This window comes from Aquarana catesbeiana, linkage group LG02, assembly GCF_042186555.1.
Source record: "Aquarana catesbeiana isolate 2022-GZ linkage group LG02, ASM4218655v1, whole genome shotgun sequence".
Classification (NCBI taxonomy): domain Eukaryota; kingdom Metazoa; phylum Chordata; class Amphibia; order Anura; family Ranidae; genus Aquarana; species Aquarana catesbeiana.
The window spans coordinates 193,628,664-193,656,555 of NC_133325.1; the positions used below are offsets into that span (position 1 = coordinate 193,628,664).

The following is a 27,892-nucleotide window of genomic DNA, read 5'->3' on the forward strand; positions in this document are numbered from 1 at the left end:
TGGCAATCAGACACCTAAATGTAAGTGTGCCACATCCTATGTAATCTATAGATGCTAAATAAAGGAATGATGGACGTATGGGCACATATAAAAATATATATAACCATTTTAAAAATAATAATTAATAATTTTAATAATTCATATAAAATACATAAATACATACAGAATAGAGATACAAACTGCTGTTTTTTGTCTGAACACTTTACATTTTTGGGACAGAAGCTAACTTTAGTCAACGACTGTGAAAAAAATTACCCTTGCTCTGATATTTGTTTGGTTTGATTCACCAGCTGGCTTTGTATCTGTTGCATGCTCCAGCACCGCTTTCCCTGTGCAATCTGTGCTTCCACAAGGTTGTTACAGAAGTGTCACTTCCCAATTATTAATGTATTCTACTTCATGGGACATCAATCAGAAAAGTGTGATACCATCGGATGTTTTTGGTTTTATAATGGCTGCAACACAGTTAGGGCCTGTGTTGACAGGTTTGTGTTAACGGCATCAGTTTAAGATACTTTTGAGATCACTCAGAATTTGACAGGTTCATTTGACCTGCAGTTAACTTTCTTCTGACCTGCTTCAAGTTGGTTGTGCCTTTTACATAAATTTGTATGGGAATGCAAGACCCACTTAAAGTGAACAAAAGCCCATTTACACAGACACTAAGGCTACTTTCACACTGAGGCGCTTTACAAGCGCTATAGCACTAAAAATAGCACCTGTAAAGTGTCTCTCCTGTCACGAGGGCTTTCACACTGGAGCGGTGCGCTGGCAGGACGCTAAAAGAAGTCCTGCAAGCAGCATCTTTGAGGCGATTTAGGTGCTCCCAAAGCGCCCCTGCCCATTGAAATCAGTGGGCAGCAACACTTTGCCAGCAATTTTAACCCTTTTTCGGCCGCTAGCAGGGGTTAAAAGCACCCCGCTAGCAGCTGAAAAGCACCGCTAAAACGACGGTAAAGCACCGCTAAAAATAGCGGCTCTTTACCACCGTCCCCGCGCCTCAGTATGAAAGTGCCCTAAGAAAGTAACTTGTGAATATTTTTCTTGCTATTGGGTTTGTACACATGTTGCAAGTAAGTCCTAGCATAAGGTAAAGTGTATTTCCACTTTTGCAGTCAGTTACTATATGTTATGTATTCCCACTCACACAGCATACCCAAATATAAAACAAAAAAGAAAATCACCTTATTAGGTGTTTGATTGGAGCTGGCGTTGGGCAGACTGCAAATTTTTAAATGGGAGGAAATTCTGTCTGTCTGTCCCTTCTGACAAATAGGGACACACTGAGTTTCCCCTCATTAATGTACAATGCAGATGCTTCTAGATCTTTAACCCTTTGTTAGGACAGACAGTATTGAGTTTGGCCAGCACAGTACAGCACGGTTATTTATGGTAAACATTACCTCTCCAGCCTCCTCTGCATAGCAGAAGAAGACTTCTGTTTTGGACTTTTCAGAACAATTTTTAACATAATTTATGCTATGTGAATGGGAACATGTAACAGTTATAAACAGGTGTTATCCTAGTTTGGCTGCAAAAGTGGAAATCGACTTTAGCCTAGGTTCACACCGATGCGACAGCTGAACTTGCATGATTTCAAACCCACATGTCAGTCCAAGTTCGGGAGAGATTTCGGAGACATCTGTGCGGGTTCATGCACAGATGTCTATTGAAATTGTCCCTGAAGTCGCCAAAAGTAGTGCAGGAACTGCTTTTGGGAATCTGTGCAGTGACGTAAAGTCGGTGCCATCACCGGCAATATGACATGCGATTTGACGCATGTCAAAATGGCCTGATGTGAATGTGGGCTTAAAGCTGTGGTTGTCTGGGAATGAGAATTAAAAGTCAGCAGCTACAAATACTGCGCTGCTGACTTTTAATAAAAGGACACTTACCTGTCCAGGGATCCAGCACTGTCCTCACCTGGGCTAGTTCCTCACTAACCTTCGGGTTCTCTTGCGTCGGCATCCTTATTGCGGGCAGCTGGCTACGCTGCCTTTCGGCTTCACAGCCAGCAACCCACTGCGCATGTGTGAGCCGCCCTCTGCCTTGTGAATGGTCCAGCAGTCTTCTGGGACCTGTGACGTGTCCCAGAAGACTGCGGGGTGGGAAGGGGAATGAGACCTTTCGCTCAGATTGCCTGGGTGATTCAGTGGGAGCGGGCACTTGCCAAAACCAAGTACCCGCTCCCCCTTACCCCCCAAAAAAATTTGTCAAATGTTAAACAGGAGCCGGGAGGACCCCTTAAAGCGAAACTTCCCCCAAAGGGTGACGTTACTTTAAGCAATAATTTGTGTATTCTCTTGGCACTGTTATTTTTGCAATTTATTACACTGTCCCTTTGCCCTAAATGCTTGTTTTACTGTTTCACATATTTTGTCTATGCCACAATTCTCAGTTTTTTTTTTTTTTTATATATAGTATATAGCTATACGCTGTAAAGGTTTATAGATGGTCAGCAACCTGCACAAGAAATTGTACACAGTCAAAAGGCGATTTCTGTCATGTAAGGAAATCCTTTACAGCCATATGTACACACCTTGATGCACCAAATTGTCTGCCATTGTTTTTATGCTGATGTTGACTATTCCCCAGACCTATCCATATTTATTTGTGTGTTTTGCTTAGTTATACCTGAAAATAACTAGGAGATTGATTATTTAGTTCTTCATTTAAAAAGGCACTTTCCGAACCATTTTCTGCCTACAGCAGAATGATTGCCAATATGTAATGGTTGTTTATCATTTCTCCCTTCTGTGCTACGCAACTGGTTCTACTTCTGTTCAGATGTTTGAGTGGCTTGCCTGCACACACTTCTTGAATGCGTCTGACTCATCCTCCATAGCGGGGCACAGTGGATGGCTGAAACTAAGATAATTGGAAAATTTCATGCTTCAAAACAAACCTTTTGTAGAGGATGCATACTTGTTTTTAAATGTAGCCTTAAAAAGACTACAAAATTCAGAATGTTACTTTGATTTATTTCACAATGGAAAAGCAATTTTACACACAAAGATATCTTTCACTGTCGCACCTTTATATTTCGTATTCCATACCATTCCTTCTATAGTATTAGTTTGAATGTGGATATAAATATACATTTAACAAATAAGTCACATAGAAGTAGAAGATAAGACACTGGAATGAAGGCAGTTTTGTAAGGAAACCCCCGGTGTATGCATAATAAAACTTTCACTTTTTTTATAAAAATATGTTTTGTTAAAATACTATACAATAGTCTCCTGGTTCAAGTTGCACAATCTGTCCTGATTTCAGAAGATGTATGTTAGGAGAGAGGATGTGATATAGTCACACAACTGTGGGAGGAGATTTGCTCTGTAAAATATTCAGTATGCATGACACATATGGGGGGGGGGGGGGTACTATACACTAAATTGTATTGGCACTGGTAGAATTGCTACTATTATAGCGAAGCCACTATTCGTGCACATGCTAGTTGTCACCCATATTAGAACCGGAAGTAGGTGCCTAATAAAGAATTTTGGCGTCTGAAGAAAATTGAAAAATTAAAGTACTTTGATTAGCATTAAGCATTGCCGCAAATTTAAAAATATGCTTACACTTTGAGCTGGTGTTCAGATAGTGATTGGATAATGCTTCTTTAACAATAGGATGATAGAAAGAGACCCTTTTTAGGGGCACATATATGTCCTGACCTTGCCAAATGACATGTTAGATTTGATCTTTACTTGATCCCTAGACCAGTGTTTCTCAAACTTTTTTCAGTCAAGGCACCCTTTAAAAATTATGTAAATCTCGAGGCACCCCATTCTAAAATGTAAAAACTATTCTAATAGTTTTACATAAAGACATCCACACAAGTAGGACACCAAACACTAGAGGTGATGTATTCTTCCAAAGCAAATACACTTTTGCAAACTGGTACTGACTAGTATTCCAATGTTTCTTTTCTCCCTCAGTTTTTCTCCATCACTCAGCTAATGTGTCCCCAACGCTGATGGAGAGGGGCAGGGAAGGGTTAAACAAGAATGCTGTGCAGGCAACTGACATCCTCCATATCAACTGATAATTTTTATTGTTCGGATGCCTTGCTGCTAGAAGTTTGTACTGGTGCACAATGAAAACCTGTGGCTTTGTGTAACTAAAAGGCAGGCTTCATCCACACGCCGGCTTGTGTTTTTGGGCAATTTTTAGGCACTTTGCCAAGGCATCCTGGTTGAAAAAGGCTGCCCTAGACAATTTAAATGCGTTTTCAGTCATATGAAATGTTTTTCAACACGTTTTTTAAATTTGATGAAAAACACTGTAAGTGAGCATTAATCGTTCATTACTGAAATTAAATATTTGTGAACGGTCTTCTGGCTGCTTTAGTGACATCATGGGTCCTTTCTTCCGCTGATGGTGGTAATTGGATGTTATTACTCCTGCACTGAAGGGCACTCAGTGTAATAACTGTGAGCTTTGTTTAGTGCAGTGGTAGGCAACCTGGGGCCCTCCAGCTGTTGCAGAATTACAAGTCCCAACATGCCTCTGGGAGTAATTGTAACTGCCAGGATTGCAATGCCTCATGGGAAATGTAGTTCCACAACAGCTGGAGGGCCCCAGGTTGCCTACCCCTGGACTTTAGTGCAATAGTAGATAAACAGAACTTTTTTTTTTTTTTTTTGCACTCAGTATAATTACTTTAAACCCACATTCACATCTAAATACAAAGATGAACAAAAAATATATACACATAGATCAGGTGCGCTATCAGATAATTAAATGAGTGCTAAAAAACAATTCAAATATTTAAAATGGATTACATATAAAGTGCACTGCCAACTGAGTGATTTGATAAGTGATAAAAATCAAGTATATGAGACCAAACAAAAGTCCAATATAAATTACAAGTGGAAACAGTCAAAAAATAAATAAAAGTCCATCCACTGGGGGGGCGTGACTGGATGTGATCGAGGCAGGACGCGGTTTTCCAGAGCTCCTTGCTGTACTCTGGTAATTATCCTGCTAATGGCCATTTAACTGTATTTGGCTACTATCTTTTATAATATATAGTCAGCGGAAGACCTTGGGCCCATTATTATGCCTTCTTCGGCGTCTAAGAAGCAGAAGAACCAGCATATACAGCCGCCGAGAGATCAGAGAAATCTCCGCTCTCTCGGAAGCATGGCAACTAGCCCCTCCCACTCCTCGTCTCTTCCTGCTCCTGTGTGCACAGCGCTGCGCGCCACAGCACCGTAGCTTGGCGGAGGCAATAACAGGGCCAATCATGGAAGCCATAGCAGGCTCCAAATCTGAGCTCATGGGTCGCATAGATCTTCTGGCGTCAGAATGCAACCTCATTCGCCACGATCTAGACAAGATAAGAGGCAGATTAACCACCGCAGAGGATCATATCTCGGAGGTGGAGGATGCATCTCATTCACATGGCTCACAACTGATGGAGTTAAAAGAGATGGTGGTGCACTGCAACGCAGAGCTGACGATGCTCAAGACCGTCAAAGAAGAAATAATGTACGGGTGGTGGGGTTGCCCGCCCGAACAGAGGGATCTAATGCATCCGCATTTGCAGAGCAGTTTTTTAAATCGTTGTTGTCCCTTGATTATCTTCCACCCACATACGTCGCTGAAAGAGCTCACAGGGTCCCAACAGGTTCCAGACACTCAGGCGCCCCACCACATCTGTTTTTGGTCAGGTTCCTAAATTATAAGGACCGAGATATGCTTCTGGCTGAGGCCAGGAAACAGAGTTAAAATTTGAAAATGCCCACATCATGCTGTTTCCAGATTTCTCTGTGGAAACGCAAAGAAAGCGCCGCTCTTTTACTGATGTGAAGAAAAGATTGAGAGAGAAAGAGCTGAAATATAGTATGCTTTATCCCAGTTGTCTACGAATACAACACAAAGGTACTGTTAAATTTTTTTGAATCCCCACAGGATGCTAGTGATTGGCTGGACCAGAACTTGTGAAAGTACCGCTCTTCCTCCTTTGTCTTGTTTCCTGGTTCCTGGATTTATGTTACTTCTGAGGTTTTTATTTTTCTTTCTTTTCTTTTTTGCTGGCTTATCAACGTACTGCTGGATTGTTGTTTTGCCTTACAGTTGCTTTCAAATATTCATACAAGGCGGCTAACACTCGGAGTCGCATAAGTGTGCCCTGTGTTGGGTCGTCTATGGTGCACTTACTTTTGCGCTGCTCACAAGGACTGCCAACAACTCTAAAAGGGAGACCGTTTTTGGTATACTGAACCCAACACGGTGGCCGCGTGTCACTCTCAATGCAGAACATCATCTAGTGACATCATCGACTGGCTGTTATGTTCCAAGTAAAGATCAAGCAAGGAGTCTCAATGGAAGACACGGACCGAAATAATTTTTCTTTTTTTTATTCTTTTTTATGCCGAACTATCGACACTTTTGGTCGACTTTTTGGGTGTTTTTGTTTCAGGGTTGAAGCTGCATACTGGACATGTTTTAGTTTGTTTTTTTTCAGTTCCTAGTATAACAGCAGGGGGTGGTGGAGTTGACCAATGTCATACGTGTTGGGAATGTTGTGCACCTTGTATACTTATAATGCGCTTATTACGGTTTAGTCTGATGTCGACAGGGTTAACCCGAATGTTAAATTTATTTCACAAAAATAATGGATAGCAGGATAAAAACAGTGTCCTGGAATGTTCGAGGAGTAAACAATAAGTTTAAAAGGGCCGCAGTATTCCAATGTCTTAAACGGATGAAGCCGCATATCGTCCTTCAAGAAACGCACCTGGAAGGTAATAGGATCCTCTCTTTACGTAGACCCTGGATACAGAGGTCTTTTCACTCCTCCTATTCCACCTATGCTAGAGGAACCTCTATTTTGATTAGTAAGGCAATAGCATGTACAATTCATCAGGTGATTACCGATCCGGGGGGACGATATGTGGCACTGATATTGGAAGTGGCCTTTCAAAAATTGTTACTGGTGAATATTTACTTACCTCCACCTTTCCAGGTACAATTACTATACGATCTGTTGGTGACTTTGGCTCCTCATATGTACCTACCTATATTATTCATGGGTGACATTAATACCATTTTATTTCAACATTGGATTCATCAAATGCAAATAGACCAGCTTCAGTGGAACTGTCTTCCTGGGCATCTGTAGTGGGGTTAACTGAAATGTGGAGGTGGAAGCATCCAGATACAGTGTCCTATTCCCATTTGTCTGCCACGCATAAATCTTCTGCTAGAATAGATTTAGCGTTTGGGAATGCTTTTATTCTGAACAATTTATATGAAGCAGAGTATCTAGCTGGTGGGACCTCTGATCATAATCCACTGTTGGTCACCTTGGCCTTCCCCTCCGGGGGACGGAGAGGGGGTTGGAAATTGGCACCAGGTTGGTTGCAGGAAGAACAGGTAGCTACTCAGATACAAACTGCAATGGATACGTTCTGGGCAACAAATGTGCACTCAGCTGACCTCCCTGTAGTCTGGGATACTTTTAAAGCAGTATCGAGAGGTGAATGCATTTCAGCAATAAAGGCAGCCAGGAAAGACCACAATGCAGAATGTGAAATTCTTTTGGCCAAAGAGAGGGAGTGTGCAAAACTTCAGGCAGACTCTCCCTCAGAAGCTAATTATGCATCCCTTTTGGGTTGTAGAAGGTCGGTGGAACTTCATTTCACAGACCTAGCTCATACGGAGGCGAGGCACCGGGTAGAAATTATTTTTGCAGAGGGGGACAAAAATGGTAAGCTGTTGGCCAATCTAGCAGCAGATCAAAGAATACCAGTTAGCATACCAGTGATAGAAAATAGTATGGGGGCGACGGTTACAGACCCAGAGGGCATTCTGGGCGAATTTGTTAATTTTTACAAATCTCTTTATTCACCTATTCCGTCCTATAATTTAGCTGAGTTGGGCTACTATTTAGTTTATCAATGCCAAAGCTGGCTGATGCGGATGTGGTTCAGCTGGAGGAATCTATTTCTGTATTAGAAATCGAGGCAGCCATACTTGCTTTCCCTCCACAAAAGGCTCCGGGTCTAGATGGCTTTCCCGCTGACTTTTATAAGCACTTTATGTCACAACTGGCCCATAGATTAAATTTACTGTATGCACACTGTTGGGAACATGGAGCGTTGCCGGCCTCAATGATGGAAGCATATATGGTACTTCTTTTGAAGCCTGGCAAGGACCCACAGAAGTATTCCTCTTATCGTCCTATAGCATTGCTTAACATGGGTCTCAAGATTTTAGCTAAGGTGCTGGCTTCTAGATTGGCTAGGGTTATTCTGACCCTGGTTGATATAGATCAAACAGGTTTTATGCCCGGAATGTCAACACATACAAATCTTAGAAGACTATTCACCCATTTGTAGATGGATAATGATACAGAGTACCCGGCCAGAGTCATTGTCTCCATTGATATTGAGAAGGCCTTTGACTCTGTAGACTGGCAATATATGCAAGCAGTATTGAAGGCCACGGGGTTTGGTCCTGGTTTCTGCCGCTGGGTTACTCTCCTGTATGGTGCGCCTAAGACGGCGATAAGGCTGGGTTACCTGGTCTGGGTTCATATAGGAAGAGGCATCAGGCAGGGGTGCCCGCTCTCCCCTTTCCTCTTCGCTTTAATGATGGAACCTATGGCCAGGGCTCTTAGGCAGTCTGACAATGTGGGAGCAATTCATGTGGGAACTATAAAAGAATGCATTGCGTTGTACGCCGATGACATGCTCCTGTTTCTCAAGGATCCTGGGCCCTCTCTCAGGGCTGCTCTATCGATCCTAGACAAATTTGCTGCCTTTTCGGGTCTAAGAGCAAATTGGAGCAAGTCATCAATTCTACCACTGATGACTTGCTCCAATTTGCACTCCGATCATGTGTGGGCTTCATCGGACCTTCAGCGGACTTTTCCAGTCGAAAATCTGACGGCCTTTAGATTTGGAACATGCTTCAAATCTTTACGTCGTAACTCCGCCGGATCCAGAAATCCGCTTGTCTGTGTGCTAGTCCGACGGACAAAAACCGACGCTAGGGCAGCTATTGGCTACTGGCTATCAGCTTCCTTATTTTAGTCCGGTGTACGTCATCACGTACGAATTTGTCGGACTTTGGTATGATCGTGTGTAGGCAAGTCCATTCGTTAAAAAGTCCGTCGGACCAGTCCGGACAAAAAGTCCGCCCGTGTGTACGTGGCTTTAGAAAACTTTTGGTCCTAGCCGATGACTCTACATCCTCAAATATTCCCAATTTGAGGTTAAATATAGTAGGGAGCTCAAAATTAGAGGCAATAAACTCAGTAACCTCTGACCAAAAAGGCCTGATCTTGGCGCAAGCCCAAACCATATGAAGAAAGTCAACCTATTCAGCCTTGCATTTGTGACACAAAGGAGTCTCGTTTGTGCATAAGGAAGAGTTGTTTAGGGGTGTAGTAAACTCTGTGACTATATCTCAGTTGGATGAGTTTGTCTCTAGATGATATGACGTTGTCAAAAAAGGAATTGCAAATCTCTTGGCAATATATTTGATTTTTAGCACTTATCAAATCATGCACTTTATTCTATGCACTCATTAAATTATCTATCTGGTAGTGCACCTGGTGTATATATTTAGTGCAATAGTACCCTGAGCCTATGCTGGTGTGGTGACGCACCCTTAGAGAGGAAGGAGGTGTGGGGGCAGGTGGAGTGATGTGGGAGGTATAGTGCCAGCATGAGATTGGGCTCTGTTTAGAGAGTGCAGGTCTGCCAAGCGAGATAGAGAGCAAGGAGGGCATCGTGCATTCTGCTTTGCAAAATTATCTTTCTGGAATTGCCTGTAATAGGAGGATGGGCAAAACTTCCTACAGCTGATAGCCCTAGCAAAAGTTAAGCAGCTTGTGATCTGATCTTCATTGATTTCGGGAATTGCATTAGTGAATTCCTGGATAAAAGCCATCATTTATGGCTCTTGACAGTGAAAATGTTGATTCATAGGGGTATGTGGAGAGGATGGCTTCATTCTCAGTGCATTTCTGTCACTAAAGAGCAGATAGAGAAAGAATAAATATAAAAAATGTAATATTTACATTGGCCTGGGCGTGTGTGTCTTAAAACAGGTGAAAACGTATGGCAAAGTCTTAATATCTATAGATACTAACCAGTTTACAAATTAAATTTCTTCATAGTGCATTTATCCTGTACCTTTTATGGATAATTGAACTATGATGTCTGCTTGCATCCAAGAACTGATTGGCGCTGTCAGTGAAGGTTGTCGGTGACAGGTATGTCTCACCCCCCCCCACCCCACCCCCCAACACACACACCTACAATACAGTACATATTCCAGGCCCTACAATTGGAATATTTACATGTTCTATGGCGTTAAGAGAAGTTCAGGGTTTATTTTTTATTTTTTTTAATAATTGGACTTCCCTAGGTGGATGCAGCATTAGCCCCCCGACGACTCTAAGACTGCTCACTGAGAAACACCTCTGATCGCTTAGTTCTCAGTGAGCCGAGAGCTGGTGACTGTCGGTCACCACTGTCTACTCTGATCTCCCCTCCATGCGGGAGCAGCTGGCTCAGGCTCTCAGTAGCTCGCTAAGAGGCTGAGCCAGGTGCTGGTCTGGGGTTGTAGGCAGATCCCGACCAGATTGTTGCAATCTTTCTCCAGCCTGGACCGGCTCTGCAACATCAGCCGCCAGCAGGCTTCAGCCCGCTGTCTGCTGAAAACTGGTCACAGGAGTTCAGAACGAACTGTACTCCTGTGATCCACAGAAGTACAGCCAAACGAGCTTTAAAGCCCAACTCTAAAAATGTAAAAAAAAATACCTATGCAGTTAGAACCCCCCAGGGTAATGTCTAGGGGGTAAAGGAACATGCATTATTACTTGCCCTGTTGACTGGATATGTTAAGGCTGAGGATCAGTGTTCATATTGGCTAAGCTCTCCCTTTTGGCAGAGATCGTATGATCAAAAGCCAAGGCTATGGTTTGTAAAATGAACTCCTACATCCTGTTGTGGGCTGACAAACCATAGTGTTTCTGTGACCTGGATGTTGTCAGTTCTGTCCACTGTCTTTTGCTAAACTGCTCAACCACTGATACCATCAGATCTCAACAACATAAAGGCTAATCATTCTACACTCCAAAATATCAATAGTAAGTGTACTGGGGACACGGAGATAGGTCTGAATTTCTGATCAACAGATTTAGTTTTTGCACTTTTTGAGCAAGTATTAGGAGTTCATTGTTGGGGTTTACATACATTTTTTGAGTGTCAGTCCCCTTTATGTTTTCAGCTGTCAAATATTTTTGAAAAAAATGCCTTCCTACAGTTTTTGACTACTTTGTTTTTTGCCATTTTTTTTTTCTGCTTTATTTTTTTCAGCCTATGGGCTTGCATGCCTCTTATTCCTTTTGCTTACTCTTGCAGAGATTATTTTTGTTTTGTTTTAAGGTTTTTTTTTTTTAATCACATATCAACCTTTGCTTATGGATTTTTGACTTCATGCAGATTGTCCTTTTAATGATCATGTTCACAAATGTGGCTTACCTGTTGTGACGTACTCACAAATGCCACATGTTGACAGAGGTCATGCTGGGGGCCCTTAGTGCTCTTGAAGTCGTGTCACTTTCTTTTGCATTGCATGGAGCTAGATAAAGACCTCATGCTTCACTGAAAAATGCTTCACTTATTAAACCTTGCACTGTTATAATTTTTCTGATACTTCTGCTGATATTGTGTGTTTTATTAGGAAGAAAAGAAAAAAAACAAAAACATATTCTTCGTCTTGAAACACAGCACTTTTATGACACACATGCTGTGATGTCTATAAAACTTTCAAAAAGATTTTAAATTAAATCTGATGTTGCAAATTTATGTGAACTAGGCTGCTGTTAAATAGCAGACACCCTTAAAGCGGAGTTCCGCCTTCCCCCTGCATACTGTAGATGCTGACTTTTAATATTAGGACACTTGCCTGTCCTGGAGTCCAGCGACGTCTGCACCGCGGATGTTTCCATCGGCTGTCGGGTGCTGCCGCCGCCATTGCTGTTAAGGGAACCCGGCCGTGAAGCTCCTACTGTGCATGTGCGAAGCTGGGGCTCGCTCTCCTACTGGCCCGACAATAGGGGAGGGGGGAGGAGAAGGGGGACGGACCTCTGATGCACCGTGGCGAGGTCCAAAGGAAGTGGGGACAGGGTTGCTGTTAAAAACAGGTACCCGCTCCCCCCCCCCCCCCCCCCCCCCCCCGAAAGTTGCCAAATGTGGCACCAGAGGAGGGGGAGGAGACAGATAAACAGAAGTTCCACTTTTAGGTGGAACTCTGCTTTAACAACTTGCTTACCGGGCACTTCTACCCCCTTCCTGATCAGGCCAATTTCCAGCTTTCAGCGCTCTCGGACTTTGAATGATGATTGCGCGGTCATGCAACGCTGTACCCAAATGAATTTATAATTTTTTCTTCACACAAATAGAGCTTTGTTTTGGTGGTATTTAATCACCACTGTTTGTTTTGTGTTGTGTTGTGTTTTTGTTTTGTTTTGTTTTTTGTTTTGTTTTTTGCTAAACAAACAAAAAAAGACAGAAAAATTAAAAAAAAAAAAAAAAAAAAAATTCATATTTTGTTATAAAATTTGCAAACAGGTAATTTTTCTCCTTCACTGATGAGGTGGCACTGATAGCCACTGATAGGCACGAATAGGTGGCACTTGATGGGCACTGATAGGCGGCTCTGATGGGGAGGCACTGATGGGTGGCACTGGTGGGCACTGATGAGGCTGCATGGATGGACGGCACTGATGGGCATGGAGCAGTAGCACTGATAGGTGGCATTGGTGGGCACTGATAGGTGGCACTGGTCAGGAGGCACTAATCGGGGGGGGCACGGATTTGCAGCATTGGAGGGCAGTTATTAGCAGCACTGGTTGGTACTGTGTGGGACTGATGTCCCTCTAACAGAAGCCGGTCACCGGCTTTAGTTTCTTCTTCACGCTGACAGTGTGAAGAAAAAAAAAGCTGGTAACCGTCTTCTGTTTAGTTACGTTTACAGCTGTCACTGGCTGACAGCTGACCACGTGGTAAAGGGCCCGCTGTAATTGGCCCTTTTACCCTGCTCTGTGATCAGCCGAGTCCAGAGGACCCGGCGATCATAGAGTGCCCCCTTGGGGCACATGGGCGGTACAAGAATGGTGGGATGTACATGAACGCCCTCCAGGCATTTGAGATCCGCGCTGTAACCGTCTTAAGGCTATAAATTTGTGACCCTGGTAGAATAATCAATCGCCCTCCTGCTTCAGTAATTGTTGCCAGAGCGACCTGTCGTCAAGCACAAGCATTGCCATGGGGCGGCCCTATGCAAATAGGGACTTTTGCAAAATTGTTTGGATAGGATTTCCAGAAGGTTGTGGCAGCACTTTGAGTGTTCTAACTGTACACTAAACACTAAATGTATGATGTATAAGCAGATTTGAATGGTATTCTGTAGTGTACATACACATTCTGTATAAACTAATTTGCAGCCTCTAGGTGTTCCGGTGAACTAGGAAGTTGCAGACTGTGCATAGTGGCACTGTACTACTGGCAAAACACACCGTAACAGGGTTTTATAAATCATCAGGGTCCGTAAAGAAAATTATGATTCCTTTGTCCGAAAACCATACACATGCATGTATTTCAGCTCTACATTTGTCTGTGTGGTTAGATTCAAATTTGAAGGATTTTATTGATAATCAACTTTTTTTTTTTTTTTTTTTTTTTTTTTTTTAACCAGTGATGTGCATGGATGCAAAAATAAATTTTGACACCAATGCGGCATATCGTCAAAAGACAATTTTTGACCTCCGAGACTGGTCACAGGAAGATGAGCGAGACCACCAAGCAGCGAAAGCTGACCTCAACTATATAGGTCTGGATGGAAATATTGGATGTCTCGGTAAGTTTTTTTTACACTTTATCACTCTGAATAATGGGGTTGATTTACTAAAACTGGACAGTGCAAAATATGATGCAAACAAAAAAAAAAAAATACTGCGCTACCTATAGAAAATATCCCCCCAAAAAGCAGCAGTTAAACAGTGAGATGTGCACTAATATAACTAATAAAAAGGAAATAACCGCGCTAAATATAAGTGAAACAATCTCCAAGACTTCCGTGAGGAAGTACATATATAAATACAAAAATGTTGAAAATTATTAACAATTATGAAAAGTACATGGGTCAACACATGTATGTATGAATCAAACATGAGTGTCCATATGTGATATTTGCGAATAAAAATAAGTGTCCATATATAGTAACAGAAAATAAAAATGTGAAGTAATGATCTGAAAACAGTCCAAGAAAGACCCCTTGGATGAATCCAACCAGAGTCAATGGTGTAAAAAATATGAGTGACAACCCATACAGTATCCGCAAATACCCAATAATTGCGCTTACCGCAAGGCAAGCGTACACCAGCCTGTATCACGTCTTGGGTTGGAGAATCCAGATGGTGCTCTTAGACTGTATACATAGTAGCTGAAAGGATGCAATGAGGACACCAAACTTCCATCTCATGGACATGTAAATAAAAGGAAACTGGCCATAGTGTAATACTGCCAAACTAGTTAAAGTTTAGAAAAGGTAGAAAACTTACACTAGTGCATAAAGATACAGCAGGAAAAAATCAAACTCAGTAGTGAAGATGAGACCCCACACTCCGTGCAAATATTGCGCTTACCACAAGGCAAGCCAACAACAGCTTGTGTTCAGTATTGGTTAACCACACTACGTGATCCACCACCAGGCAAATAATACGCTTACCGCAAGGCAAGCCAACCACAGCTTATGTTCAATAGCAGTATGAGAGATCCAGAACGCAAGCAGTCCAGAACGCCAATGGATCGGTCGGCGATTTTGAAGCCCAGGATGGCAGGGATAGAGGATCCAAGGCTGCACTGGGGCAAGGCTGCACTGGGGCAAGGCTGCACTGGGGCAAGGCTGCACTGGGGCAAGGCTGCACTGGGGCAAGGCTGCACTGGGGCAAGGCTGCACTGGGGCAAGGCTGCACTGACGAGGCTGCACTGGGGCAAGGCTGCACTGACGAGGCTGCACTGGGGCAAGGCTGCACTGACGAGGCTGCACTGGGGCAAGGCTGCACTGACGAGGCTGCACTGACGAGGCTGCACTGGGGCAAGGCTGCACTGACGAGGCTGCACTGGGGCAAGGCTGCACTGACGAGGCTGCACTGGGGCAAGGCTGCACTGACGAGGCTGCACTGGGGCAAGGCTGCACTGACGAGGCTGCACTGGGGCAAGGCTGCACTGACGAGGCTGCACTGGGGCAAGGCTGCACTGACGAGGCTGCACTGGGGCAAGGCTGCACTGACGAGGCTGCACTGGGGCAAGGCTGCACTGACGAGGCTGCACTGGGGCAAGGCTGCACTGACGAGGCTGCACTGGGGCAAGGCTGCACTGACGAGGCTGCACTGGGGCAAGGCTGCACTGACGAGGCTGCACTGGGGCAAGGCTGCACTGAGAAGGCTGCAATGATGGGCATGTAAATGTAAGTTTTTTTTTTCCCTTCAACTTGACTCCTAAAAGTTTTTTTTTTCCTTAAAATTCCCTCCTAAATTGGGGTGCGTGTTATACGCCGGTGCATGTTATACGCCGATAAATACGGTACTTCCTCGCGGAAGTCTTGGAGATTGTTTCACTTATATTTAGCGCGGTTATTTCCTTTTTATTACAAAATATGATGCAGTTGTGCATGGTAGCCAATTAGCTTCTAACTTCAGCTTGTTCAATTAAGCTTTGACAAAAAAGCTTTGAAGCTAATTGGTTTCTATGTAGAGCTGCACCAGAATGTGCACACTCTAGTTTTATTAAATCAAGCCCGTTGGGTTTTAATCAATATGCTTGCCTGTAGAAGTTGTAGTTTTCCATATGATTAATAAACCAATATCAGTCATAGCTTTTGTTTTCCATTCATCTCAGCTCAAAATGCTCTAGAGAAGTACATACACTGCTCCAAATTGTGAAGGCCAGGAAAACGAAATATTTGGATCAAATGAATTCTGCTTAGTGGGCTGTAGCTGGTCCATTACTGTCTATTGGTTAGAGGAATCCTAAAACCATGTATGGTGCTAGCCTTCCAGAACTGGAGTTGTGCACCCTGCACAAAAGAAACTTGTCTGGGAATAAACAAGTTGATGTATATGTTCATTGTGATCCTGTCATGTCCACAAATATGTTTTGTTGTGCCTACCAATACCTGTCATTTGCCTAATATCTGTTACTAGGGAGGACCATAAATCCAGCGCCAGGCTTTATACAAGGTGATGATTTTTCTTGAGAATAGAGTAAAACTTTCCCAAGGGATGATAAAAGATTGGTCTGAAGGCAAACACAGAACCTTGGTGCTTTCTCTTTATTGGTAATATCAGTTTATGCAATTTGGTTGACAACGTCTGTTCACTCTAATGCCCCGTACACACGATCGGATTTTCTGACAACAAATGTTGGATGTGAGCTTGTTGGTGGAAAGTCCGACCGTGTGTATGCTCCATCAAACATTTGTTGTCGGACTTTCTGCCAACAGATGTTGGCTAGCAGGTTCTCAAATTTTCCGCCAACAAAGCTTTGTTGTCGGAATTTCCGAATGTGTGTACACAAGTTCGTCACACAAAAGTTCACGCGTGCTCGGAATCAAGCAGAAGGAGCCGCATTGGCTATTGAACTAGCTTTTTCTGGGCTCGTCGTATGTCTTGTACGTCACCACGTTCATAATTGTTGGCCAACATTTTGTATGACCGTGTGTATGCAAGACAAGTTGGTGCCAACAACCTTCGAACAAAAATCCACAGTTTTGTTGTCGGAAAGTCCGATCGTGTGTACGGGGCATAAGGTTGAACTTGATGGCCATACAGTACTTCTGATTTGTTTTTGTCTTTTTGTTTATCCAACCATGTATGATATAATTTGATGTGCTCTTGATAGAAGCCATATCATACATTGAAACTTATGTCATAATTTGCTGTGCATCAGATTCTCTAAGATGAAGTAATGTTTTGCTGCAGTTTGTAATGAAAGTCATGCTTTCCATACCAATCTATAACATGTAATGGTGAACTGAAAGACACTAATCAAGTGTTCTTTGAGAATTTTACGTGTTTATCTTCAAATGGAATCCTCCTAGGAGCTATCCTCAATGAAACAAGTCAGCTCAGTTACAGAAATTTCCCGCTTTAAAAATGAGTTGAATAAATCATACATTATCCATGGAATAGTTCACTTAACTAAAAATGAGAGAAACCCTATTTTAAAATAGATCTGTCTGTCCTGACCTATTCATCTTTACTGAAATTGCAGCATGAAAATTTGTAATTGTGTAACCTGCATAGAAAAGACACAGATACAGGGTTTCTCTTGTTTGAAGACCAATGTATTTCCTGCCTTTCACTCCTATAGAACTGGAGGGATTGCTGAGCAAGTGAATTTAGGCTGTGAACACAAACCATATTCATTGTACAAAGTAAAAGACAACACATCCACACGTGTAGGATTTGCTAACAATTTCAGGGTCTTTTTGCAGCATTGTCGGTAATTGAATGTGAAATTTGCATTTTTCAAGAGCAAAACTATATATTCATAGTTTATCAGTATCTATCACTTCTTTTAGTCTACGATTTTTCTGTACCAAAGTTACTATTTTTTATTTGTGTAAAAATTATCACTCACGCCAATATTGCCCCCACTGTGCAGCTGTTATCGCAAAACAATAAAGATAAATGACAAATACTATTCAAGTGCTAGATAGCACTTGCAACATAAAGCGAATAGTGAATATAAATGCTACCACAAATAGTATAAATTGATATGAATAACGTTTGCAATCCCATAGTATTGTAATATTCCACAAATAAAGTAGACCGTCCATATAAAAGTGAAAAAAAACACGTCTTGACACCAGAAATCACCCCTTGGCGTGCTGTATTATCACATGCTCATATAAATCAATCCACATTGACCTCCTTGTTATACAATAAGACGTTAGCCACACTTTGTGGTCACTCAAGGACCAGATCATACCACTGGGTGGATGACAGGGGTGGATGTCCTCTCCTCTTTGGCAAGCAGATCAGTATTCCAATGACTCAAATGGCAGGGACCAGAAAATGAAAGAGAGAGAGAAGAGGGATCCTCCCATAGCATGTAAAACCATTGATTTATTTGTAAAAACAATCGCATACAAAAGCTGATTAAAAAAAAAAAACATGCAGGGTAACGTTTACCCGATCTGCCCACTCAAACTGGGAAGCTGCTTAGCAATTTGTGTACATTCCACTAGGACCAGAAATGACGCACCAGGAGTTCTGCTTGACTTGTTTCGTTATCACGTGACATCTTCAGAAGCAGGCTTTTATTTGCAGCTAAGTTTCACCGGGTTAGAGACCTGTGTGGTGTGATTTTGTGTTGCGCGCAAGATCTGTCATTTAGCAAATAAAGATGTATCCTACATTTCCAGAATAGTGATGGGAATAACTGAAAGTTTAATACAGATCACACTGCTCAATTCTGCAACAGGGTTTAAAGCTGCTTGAGGAGAGTGGTTGGACACGTGGGCATGATTCGCAAATGTTTTCATATACAACTGCATCACCTATGTGCTAGTAATTGGGGTTGGAGGGAGAACATAGCCAGGCACCCGTGAAGCCAGCCTGATCCTTCGGATCAGTTGCCATGTTCCTTCTGGTTTGTCAATGGGATTATATGATTATAGGAAGTAGTATCTTGCTTGTTACTCATAGGTAAAACCGTCCATTGTCCAATTTTGCTGGAGTCAGACATACAGGGCATTGTTGCCTGATCATAAAAAAGGCTCCAGATGAGCAATTTGATGAGCTGTAGATCTGCTCTTCATGTTGGATGTATAGAGCAATCATTTCCCAGTGTCTCTGGATAACATAATCCTGTTTTATTGAGCAAATTTTGGCATTCACTGTAAAATTACTATGAAGACAGAAGGGGATTTTAAACCATTCCAAATTCAAATAAAATTGGTAGGATTTGTTTTTAAATAAAGCTGATCTAGTCTGTGCTACCTACCTGAGAGCAGTACATCAGGCTTGTTTTAGTTTCATTATATATCTATCATCTGAAATGTGTCTTTTTTTTGGCACTTAGGAAACATTTATTTTGTCTGCAGGCATTTCTTTGATATCTGTTTGTTAAATCACATTAATCCACTAGCTCAATTGTTCTGTAACATGATTATTAGAGTATAAAAATCTTACATTTCAAGCTTTGTGGTGTTTGTGCATGTGTCAATCTTTTTTTTTTCTTTATCTGTATTATAATGACATTAATATATTATGTTCCCTGTAACTTTTTAATTGGTACATTATCATAGTGGAAAATGTGGCAAAAACTGATTTATGCAGCTGCTGTGTGGTTAGTGCTTTCTTATCTCACTTGGGTAATAATTTTAGCTGTTTCTTAGTCAGCGCAGGTATTTTCAGAAGGTCAGAAGAAATATAGTCATAATTGGCTTGATTTGATGACAAGTTGCTTATATTTAGCTCCCAGGCTTTTCTTCTTTTTTAAGGCCTTTGCATCTTTTTCAACCAAATTTGTCCCTTTATTTTATGGTTGATATATAGGTCTGTATAAATTAAAGTACCATTTGTGTATATTTTGCTTAAAATATATATTCAACCCCCTACCTTCGACAATCCTTATATTAACATTTCTCAGCACTATGCCTGTGCTGACAATACAGTGATAAATATCCTCAAACTTGACTATCATCTGGTACCCTTCCCAGTCACTAGGGATGTGCTGAATGTACCTGGGGTCAGTTATTGGCAGATTTGGTGAACAAATGCCAAATTCAAAATCCATTGGGGTCAGTAAGAGCCAAATATTAAACAATAATGGCTATTTTCTAGGCCAATAGGAAAGTTATTGTCAAACAAATGATGTGGAGCTGGGTACTGCTCGGGTAAGCATGCAACAAAAATCAATGTGTGTGTGTGTGTGTGTGTGTGTGTGTGTATATGTAGATATATGTATATATATATATGTATGTGTATAAAGAGATAGAGAGAGATATATATATATATATATATATATATATATATATATATATATATATATATATATATATATATATATATATATATTAGATATATCATATATAATATTAGATATATCATATATAATATTAGATATATCATATATAATATTAGATATATCATATATATATATATATATATATATATATATATATATATATATATATATATATATATATATATATATATATATAGATATAATATTAGATATATCTCAAAAATACCTCAAAAAATCTCTCTCTCTCTCAATCTCGATATATATCTATATATAGATATATCTCAAAAATACATTTCCATTTGTTGGGGAACAGCCATTTTGTGAATGATTGATTAAAGGACAATGATAAAAAAAAATGCTAAAATCTAACACATTCATTGCCACCAATATACAATGGATATAAAAATTCTACCCACCCCTGTTAAAATGTCAGGTTTCTGTGATGTAAAAAAATGAGACAAAGCTAAATAATTTCAGAACTTTTTCCACCTTTTAATGTGACCTATAAACTGTACAACTCAATTGAAAAACAAACTGGAATATTTTATGGGGGGGAGAAGTAAAAATATAAAACTAAAATAATGTGGTTGCATAAGTGCGCAGACCCTCTAACTGGGGATGTAGCTGTGTTCAGAATTAAGCAATCACATTCAAACTCGCGTTAACCACTTGGCATCCTGCCCATAGTCATATGACGTCCGCAGGAGGGATCTACCATCCTGGGCGGGCGTCATATAACATCCTGGGCTTCCCAGCCGTCTAGGGGGCGTGCACACGCCATGTCACTCGGGATCAACGGCCGCGATCTCCGCCGGGCACCCGCGATTGCCCGATAATGGAGACGGGATGTGGATCTGTGTGTGTAATCACCACAGATCCACGTCCTGTCAGGTAAGAGGAGACCGATCATGTGTTCCCAGTGCAGAGGAACACTGATCGGTCTCCTCCCCTTGTGAGTCCCCTCCCCCCACAGTTAGAATAACTCCCTAGGTGACAGTTAACCCCTTGATTGTCCCCTTCCCTGTCAGTGACATTTGTACAGTAATAGGTGCATTATTATAGCACTGATCGCTATATAAATGCCAATGGTCCCAAAATAGTGTCAAAAGTGTTCGACGTGTCCGCCGCAATGTCGCAGTCACGATAAAAATCGCAGATCACCGCCATCACTAGTAAAAAAAAAAAAAAAATAAATAAAAATGCCATAAAACGATCCCCTATTTTGTAGACGCTATAACTTTTGCGCAAACCAATCAATATACGCTTATTGCAATTTTTTTTTTTTTAATCAAAAATATGTAGAAGAATACATGGCCTAAGCTGAGGAAAACAATTTTATTTTTAAATGGGATATTTATTATAGCAAAATGTAAAAAATATTGGGTTTTTTTTTTTTTTCAAACTTGTCGCTCTTCTTTTGTTTATAGTGCAAAAAATAAAAACCGCAGAGGTGATCAAATACCACCAAAAGAAAGCTCTATTTGTGGGTAATAAAAAGATAAAAATTTCATTTGGGTGCAGTGTTGCATGACCGCGCAATTGTCATTCAAAATGCGACATCGCTGAAAATTGGCCTGGACAGGAAGGGGTTGAAAATGCCCTGTATTGAGGTGATTAACCCCTTCCCGCCGACCGTACGCACATATGCGTACTCAGCTTTCCGGGGTTATACCGGGATGATGCCCGCAGCTGCAGGCATCATCCCAGTACCGTTGTTTCCAGCGGGCGATCGGCTACCCGTGTATAACAACTGATGCGGCTAAAAGCCGCTCGGTTGTTATACCGGAGGAGCTGAAGGGGACATCCCCCCCCTCCCGCCGCATCCCGCCGCTGTTACCGGGCTTCCCGTGCGATCGGGAGGCTCGGTGTCCAATCGGGAATCTTCGGCGGCTGGGGGCGGGCTGGAACGAAGCTGTGAGCAGCTTCGTTCCAGCCTTCTTGTTGTAAACGCGGAAGCGACGTCATGACGTCACTTCCCGTTTACTCGGCTGCCAATGGCGCAGAATTTTAAAAAGTACACAGTATTCAGAATCGCCGTTTTCGGCGATCTGAATACTTTGTAGTGTAAAGGAGGGATGGGGGGTCTTTTAGACCCCCCATCCCTCCATAAAGAGTACCTGTCACCACCTATTACTGTCACAAGGGATATTTACATTCCTTGTGACAGCAATAAAAGTAAAAAAAAAAAAATTTTTTTTTAAACACAATTTTAACCCTTTCATGACTAAGCCTATTTTTGAAATTTGGTGTTTACAAGTTAAAATCCGTATTTTTTGCTAGAAAATGACTTAGAACCCCCAAACATTATATATATTTTTTTAGCAGAGAATCTAGAGAATAAAATGGCGATTGTTGCAATATTTTTTATAACACGGTATTTGTGCAGCAGTGTTTTAAACGCAAATTTTTGGAAAAGGGACACTTTCATGAATTTTAAAAAATCCAAACAGTAAAGTTACCCCAATTTTTTTGTATAATGTGAAAGATGATGTTACGCAGAGTAAATAGATACCAAACATGTCACCCTTTATAATTGCACGCACTCGTGGAATGGCGACGAACTACGGTACCTTTGAATTTCCATAGGCGACGATTTAAAAAATTTTTACGGTTACCAGGTTTGAGCTACAGAGGAGGTCTAGGGCTAGAATTATTGCTCTCGCTCTGACGATCGCGGCGATACCTCACATGTGTGGTTTGAACACCGTTTACATATGCGGGCGCGACTTCCGTATGCGTTTTCTTCGCTGCGCGAGCTCGCGGGGACAGGGGCACTTTAAAAATTTTTTTATTTTTTTTATTTAATTTATTTTTGTACTTTATAAATTGTGTTTAAAATTTTTTTTTTTTTTTTTTTTTACTTTTATTGCTGTCACAAGCAATGTAAACATCCCTTGTGACAGTAATATGTGGTGACAGGTACTCTTTATGGAGGGATGGGGGGTCTAAAAGACCCCCCATCCCTCCTTTACACTTCAAAGTATTCAGATTGCCGAAAACGGCGATTCTGAATACTGTGTACTTTTTTAAATTTGGCGCCATTGGCAGCCGAGTAAACGGGAAGTGACATCATGACGTCGCTTCCGCATTTACAACAAGAAGGCTGGAACGAAGCCGCTCGCAGCTTCGTTCCAGCCCACCCCCAGCCGCCGAAGGCAGCCGAACAGACACCGGGCCTCCCGATCGCACGGGAGGCCCGGTAACGGCGGCGGGAGGGGGGGGGATGTCCCCTCCCGCTCCTCCGGTATAACAGCCGAGCGGCTTTTAGCCGCATCGGTTGTTATACACGGGTAGCCGATCGCCCGCTGTAAACAATGGTACCGGGATGATGCCTGCAGCTGCGGGCATCATCCCGGTATAACCCCGGAAAGCCGAGTACGCCTATGTGCGTTCGGTAGGCGGGAAGGGGTTAAACTAAAAAAATAAATAAATAAATAAAAAATTTTTTAAAGTGCCCCTGTCCCCGCGAGCTCGCGCAGCGAAGAAAACGCATACGGAAGTCGCGCCCGCATATGTAAACGGTGTTCAAACCACACATGTGAGGTATCGCCGCGATCGTCAGAGCGAGAGCAATAATTCTAGCACTAGACCTCCTCTGTAGCTCAAACCTGGTAACCGTAAAAAATTTTTAAAGCGTGGCCTATGGAAATTCATAGGTACCGTAGTTTGTCGCCATTCCACGAGTGCGTGCAATTATAAAGGGTGACATGTTTGGTATCTATTTACTCGGCGTAACATCATCTTTCACATTATACAAAAATATTGGGGTAACTTTACTGTTTGGATTTTTTAAAATTCATGAAAGTGTCCCTTTTCCAAAAATTTGCGTTTAAAACACCGCTGCACAAATACCGTGTGATAAAAAATATTGCAACAATCGCCATTTTATTCTCTAGATTCTCTGCTAAAAAATATATATATAATGTTTGGGAACTCTAAGTAATTTTGTAGCAAAAAATACGGATTTTAACTTGTAAACACCAAATTTCAAAAATAGGCTTAGTCATGAAAGGGTTAAATAGGAGTCAGTATACACCTGCCACCATTTAAAGTACCTCTGATTAACCAAAAATAAAGTTCAGCTGTTTTAGTAGGTCTTTCCTGACATTTTCTCAGTCGCGTCCTACAGCAAAGGCTATGGTCCGCAGAGAGGTTCCAAAGCATCAGAGGGATCTCATTGTTAAAAGGTATCAGTCAGGAGAAGGGTACAAAAGAAGTCAAGAAAACTGGGCAGGGAGGCTGCCAAGAGGCCTACAGCAACCACTTCAGCCCCGAGCCTCTTTTTGAGATTTGTTGTTTACTAATTAAATTCAGGTTTTGTTGCTAGAAAAAAATTTTTGGGGAAAAAAAATACACTTTTTTTTTATTTAAAAAAATAATACAACAGTAAAGTTAGCCCAATTTTTTTTTTCTATATTGTGAATGATAATGTTACGCCGACTAAATTGATACCCAAAGTGTCTGGCTTCAAAATTGCGCCCACTCGTGGAATGGCGACAAACTTTGGCACTTAAAAATCTCCATTGGTGACGTTTAAAATTTTCTACAGGTTACCAGTTTTGCGTTGCAGAGGAGGTCTAGTGCTAGAATTATTGTTCTCGCTAACAATTGCGACGATGCCTCACGTGTGGTTTGAACACAGTTTTCATATGCTGGCACGACTTGCGTATGCGTTCGCTTCTGCGTGCGAGCGCTCCAATGCTATGGAGCTGAGCTCACTGAGTAGAGTAGTAGAGATCACTGAATTAGTGAGGTCTGCTTCAGTGATTTGCAGCAGCATCAGCCGGGTATGGTATATACAGGTTATACTGGTCCAAGCTGGACCAACATAGCTATGTAAAACTTGCAGATGCCTGGAATTTATTCTTTAACCACTTGACCTCTGGAAGATTTACCTTCCCCCCCCCCCTCATGACCTGGCTATAAAACCTATCCAATAAAAAAAAAAAAAATCAAATTTCTTCATAAATTTAGGCCAATGTGTATTCTGCTACATGTCTGGTAAAAAAAAAATCCCTATAAGTAGATAATGATTGGTTTATGCAAACGTAATGGATGGAGCTTCTTGTTTAAAAAAAAAAAACCAAGGAAAATAAAGCCTGCTGGCCAGGGTGAAGTTGGGTATGAGATGTGTGGAATGTATAGTGGTGCATTGAGGGGTGTATTTAGGGTGCATAGCAGGGAAGCCTCTGCCTACTCTGTGCTATACATGACATTATTCAGACTGTCTTATACTGTAAAATGCATTGTGCATTACATACTCCTCACCACTTAACACTGATTGTTGCGCTCTGTTATTTTTCTTTTTTACATACCAATAATTATTACCGTATTGTCATATTAGTAGAGAGGAGTTATTAATACCACTCTGACTACTGAATTCCGCCTGGTTTAATCAACAGGCACACTTTTGCTAGTACAGTATACAACTATAATCCTGAATGTAGTCCGAGGTTTCAGGTGTTAAAATTTGACAACTGAGTGTTTTATGTGCCTGATATAATATGGTCTCCTTTCTCAACAGTAAATGGTGCTGGCTTAGCTATGGCAACAATGGATATTATAAAGCTTCATGGAGGAACTCCAGCAAACTTTTTAGATGTTGGTGGTGGAGCTACAGTTCAGCAAGTAACAGAAGCTTTTAGGCTCATCACCTCTGACAAAAAGGTAAATGCCTTGCTCTGAAATATGCAGCAGTGCTTTGTGTATTCTACTTATCTGCATGCAAGACTGTGTACATGTAGCAGGTTTGAATGACTTGGCTTTTGCCGTTTACTTTTGTTGTAGTGGAAAAATTTTATGCAACATTGATTGTTTGTTATCTCCTGTTCTGTTGTCTGGGGTTTAATAATTCCAGATTGTAAGAGACAGTCATATTGCAGTTAAATAGTGCTTGAAGCAATTTGCACAAAACGGAGAGATTGCTTTCTGCGTTCAGCCCAGTGGGATATGTAGTATTGAGCTGGACTTGTGTTTCTCTGGGCATGTAACCTATTTCTCTTTCACACCTACATATGATAAGCTCCCTAATGTCTCTAGTTACTATGTCCATCTTGCAGACAAGTGTGAACATAGACAAACTAATCACAGAATGATGACATCACTAAGGAATTCCCTCTGATATAAAGAAACCCTATTGCATCGCCCATGCAAAAATAAAGGAAGCACACAAATGCTTAGTAGCTGTTTAAGATATTGAGTTGATTAACCACTTGAGGTCCGGGCCATAGCCGAATGACGGCTACAGCGTGCACCTCAATCTCCGGGAGGACGTCATATGACGTCCTCCCCTATGCACGCGCACCCTGCAGGGCGTGCGGTGTGCGCGCTGTGATCACCGAGTCACGGAGACTCAGATGATCACAGATCCACGTAAGGGGCCGATCCCGGCCCCTTACCATGTGATCAGCTGTCAGCCAATGACAGCTGGTCACATGATATAAACAAAAGCTCGGTGATCGGTTTCGTTTTCTCCTCACGCTGACAGCGTGAGCAGGAAAAAAAAGCCGATCACCGGCTTATGTCAAAGGGACATCGGTCCCGAAGAGGAAGGAGGCACAGATGCCTCATCTGTGCCTCCAAGTGCCATCTGCCAGTGCCCACAGTGCTCACAAGTGCCACCTATTAAAGCCCACAAGTGCCACCTATTAAAGCCCACAAGTGCCACCTATTAAAGCCCACAAGTGCCACCTATTAATGCCCACAAGTGCCACCTAGCAGTGCTGCCATCAATCAGTGCCCAATCAGTGCCCAACACTGCCACCCATCAGTGCCCATAACCGCCACCCATCGGTGCCCATCACTGCCACCTATCGGTGCCCATCAGTGCCGCCTCATCAGCGTACATCAACGAAGGAGAAAAATTAACTGTTTGCAAAAATTGATAACAAAATATAAAAAAAATATAATTTAAAAAAAAAATTCTGTCTTTTCAATTTTTTTAACAAAAAATAAAAACTGTAGAGGTGATCAAATACCATCAAAAGAAGGCTCTATTTGTGGGAAAAAAATGATAAAAATTTCATTTGGGTACCGTGTTGTCATTCAAAGTGCGACAGCGCTGAAAGCTGAAAATTGGTCTGGACAGGAGGGGGGTTTAAGTGCCCAGTAAGCAAGTGGTTAAAGTGGTTCTAAAAGCTTAAGATTTTTACATTTATGCATTCTCTGCATTAAGGTTAAAACCTTTCTGTGCTGCAGGATCATCTCCAGTCCCTCCTTATACTTGCCTGAGCCTGATCTCGATCCGGAGCTGTGCCCAAGAGCGGTGGCTCTGTCCCTCCTCACATGGCAGATTTGATAGTCAATCAAATTCTGTGATGAGATAACGGGGCAGGGCCGAACCACTTTTTCTGTGTCTATAGACGCAGGGGGCATGACTCGTTTTTTGAGCCCACAGGTGTGCCACAATAAGGATGCGGCCTCTATGGTGAGCCAGGAGCGCCGTTTGGGGACCCGAGAAGGGGAGGCTTGGGGCTGCTCTGTGTAATTCTATTGTACAGGGAAGATAAATATAACATGTATATTATTTTTTTTTAAATTTAAAAAGTTTTACAATCACTTTAACCAGGAAAACAGATTATATTAGTACAGTAACATATCTCAAAGTGGTTTTAGTCCACAGTGGAAGTGGAATCATAAGATTGTGCAATGGTGTGCATTCATCCATGGCATTTAACCAAACAAAAATCACCTTTTTCATCAGTCAAAACAATGCAGAATAATTGATCATTTGTTGCTATGAAATACAGTAATTTGCTTTGCGCTTTGCTTTTTTTCACTCAAGACCATAAAACATGTTTATTACAACCCAAGCTTGTAATTGGTTG

The 27,892-nt window shown here is 41.8% G+C and overlaps 1 protein-coding gene across 1 annotated transcript in view; it reads left to right on the top strand.

Moving 5' to 3' along the window:
- SUCLA2 (succinate-CoA ligase ADP-forming subunit beta) overlaps positions 1-27,892 on the top strand; it is a 131,106-nt gene that overhangs the window by 87,878 nt on the left and 15,336 nt on the right. Inside the window, exons 7-8 of the mRNA XM_073614127.1 lie at positions 13,726-13,887; positions 25,591-25,733. Coding sequence (XP_073470228.1) covers positions 13,726-13,887; positions 25,591-25,733 — 305 coding nt within the window. The remainder of the gene's footprint in view (positions 1-13,725; positions 13,888-25,590; positions 25,734-27,892) is intronic.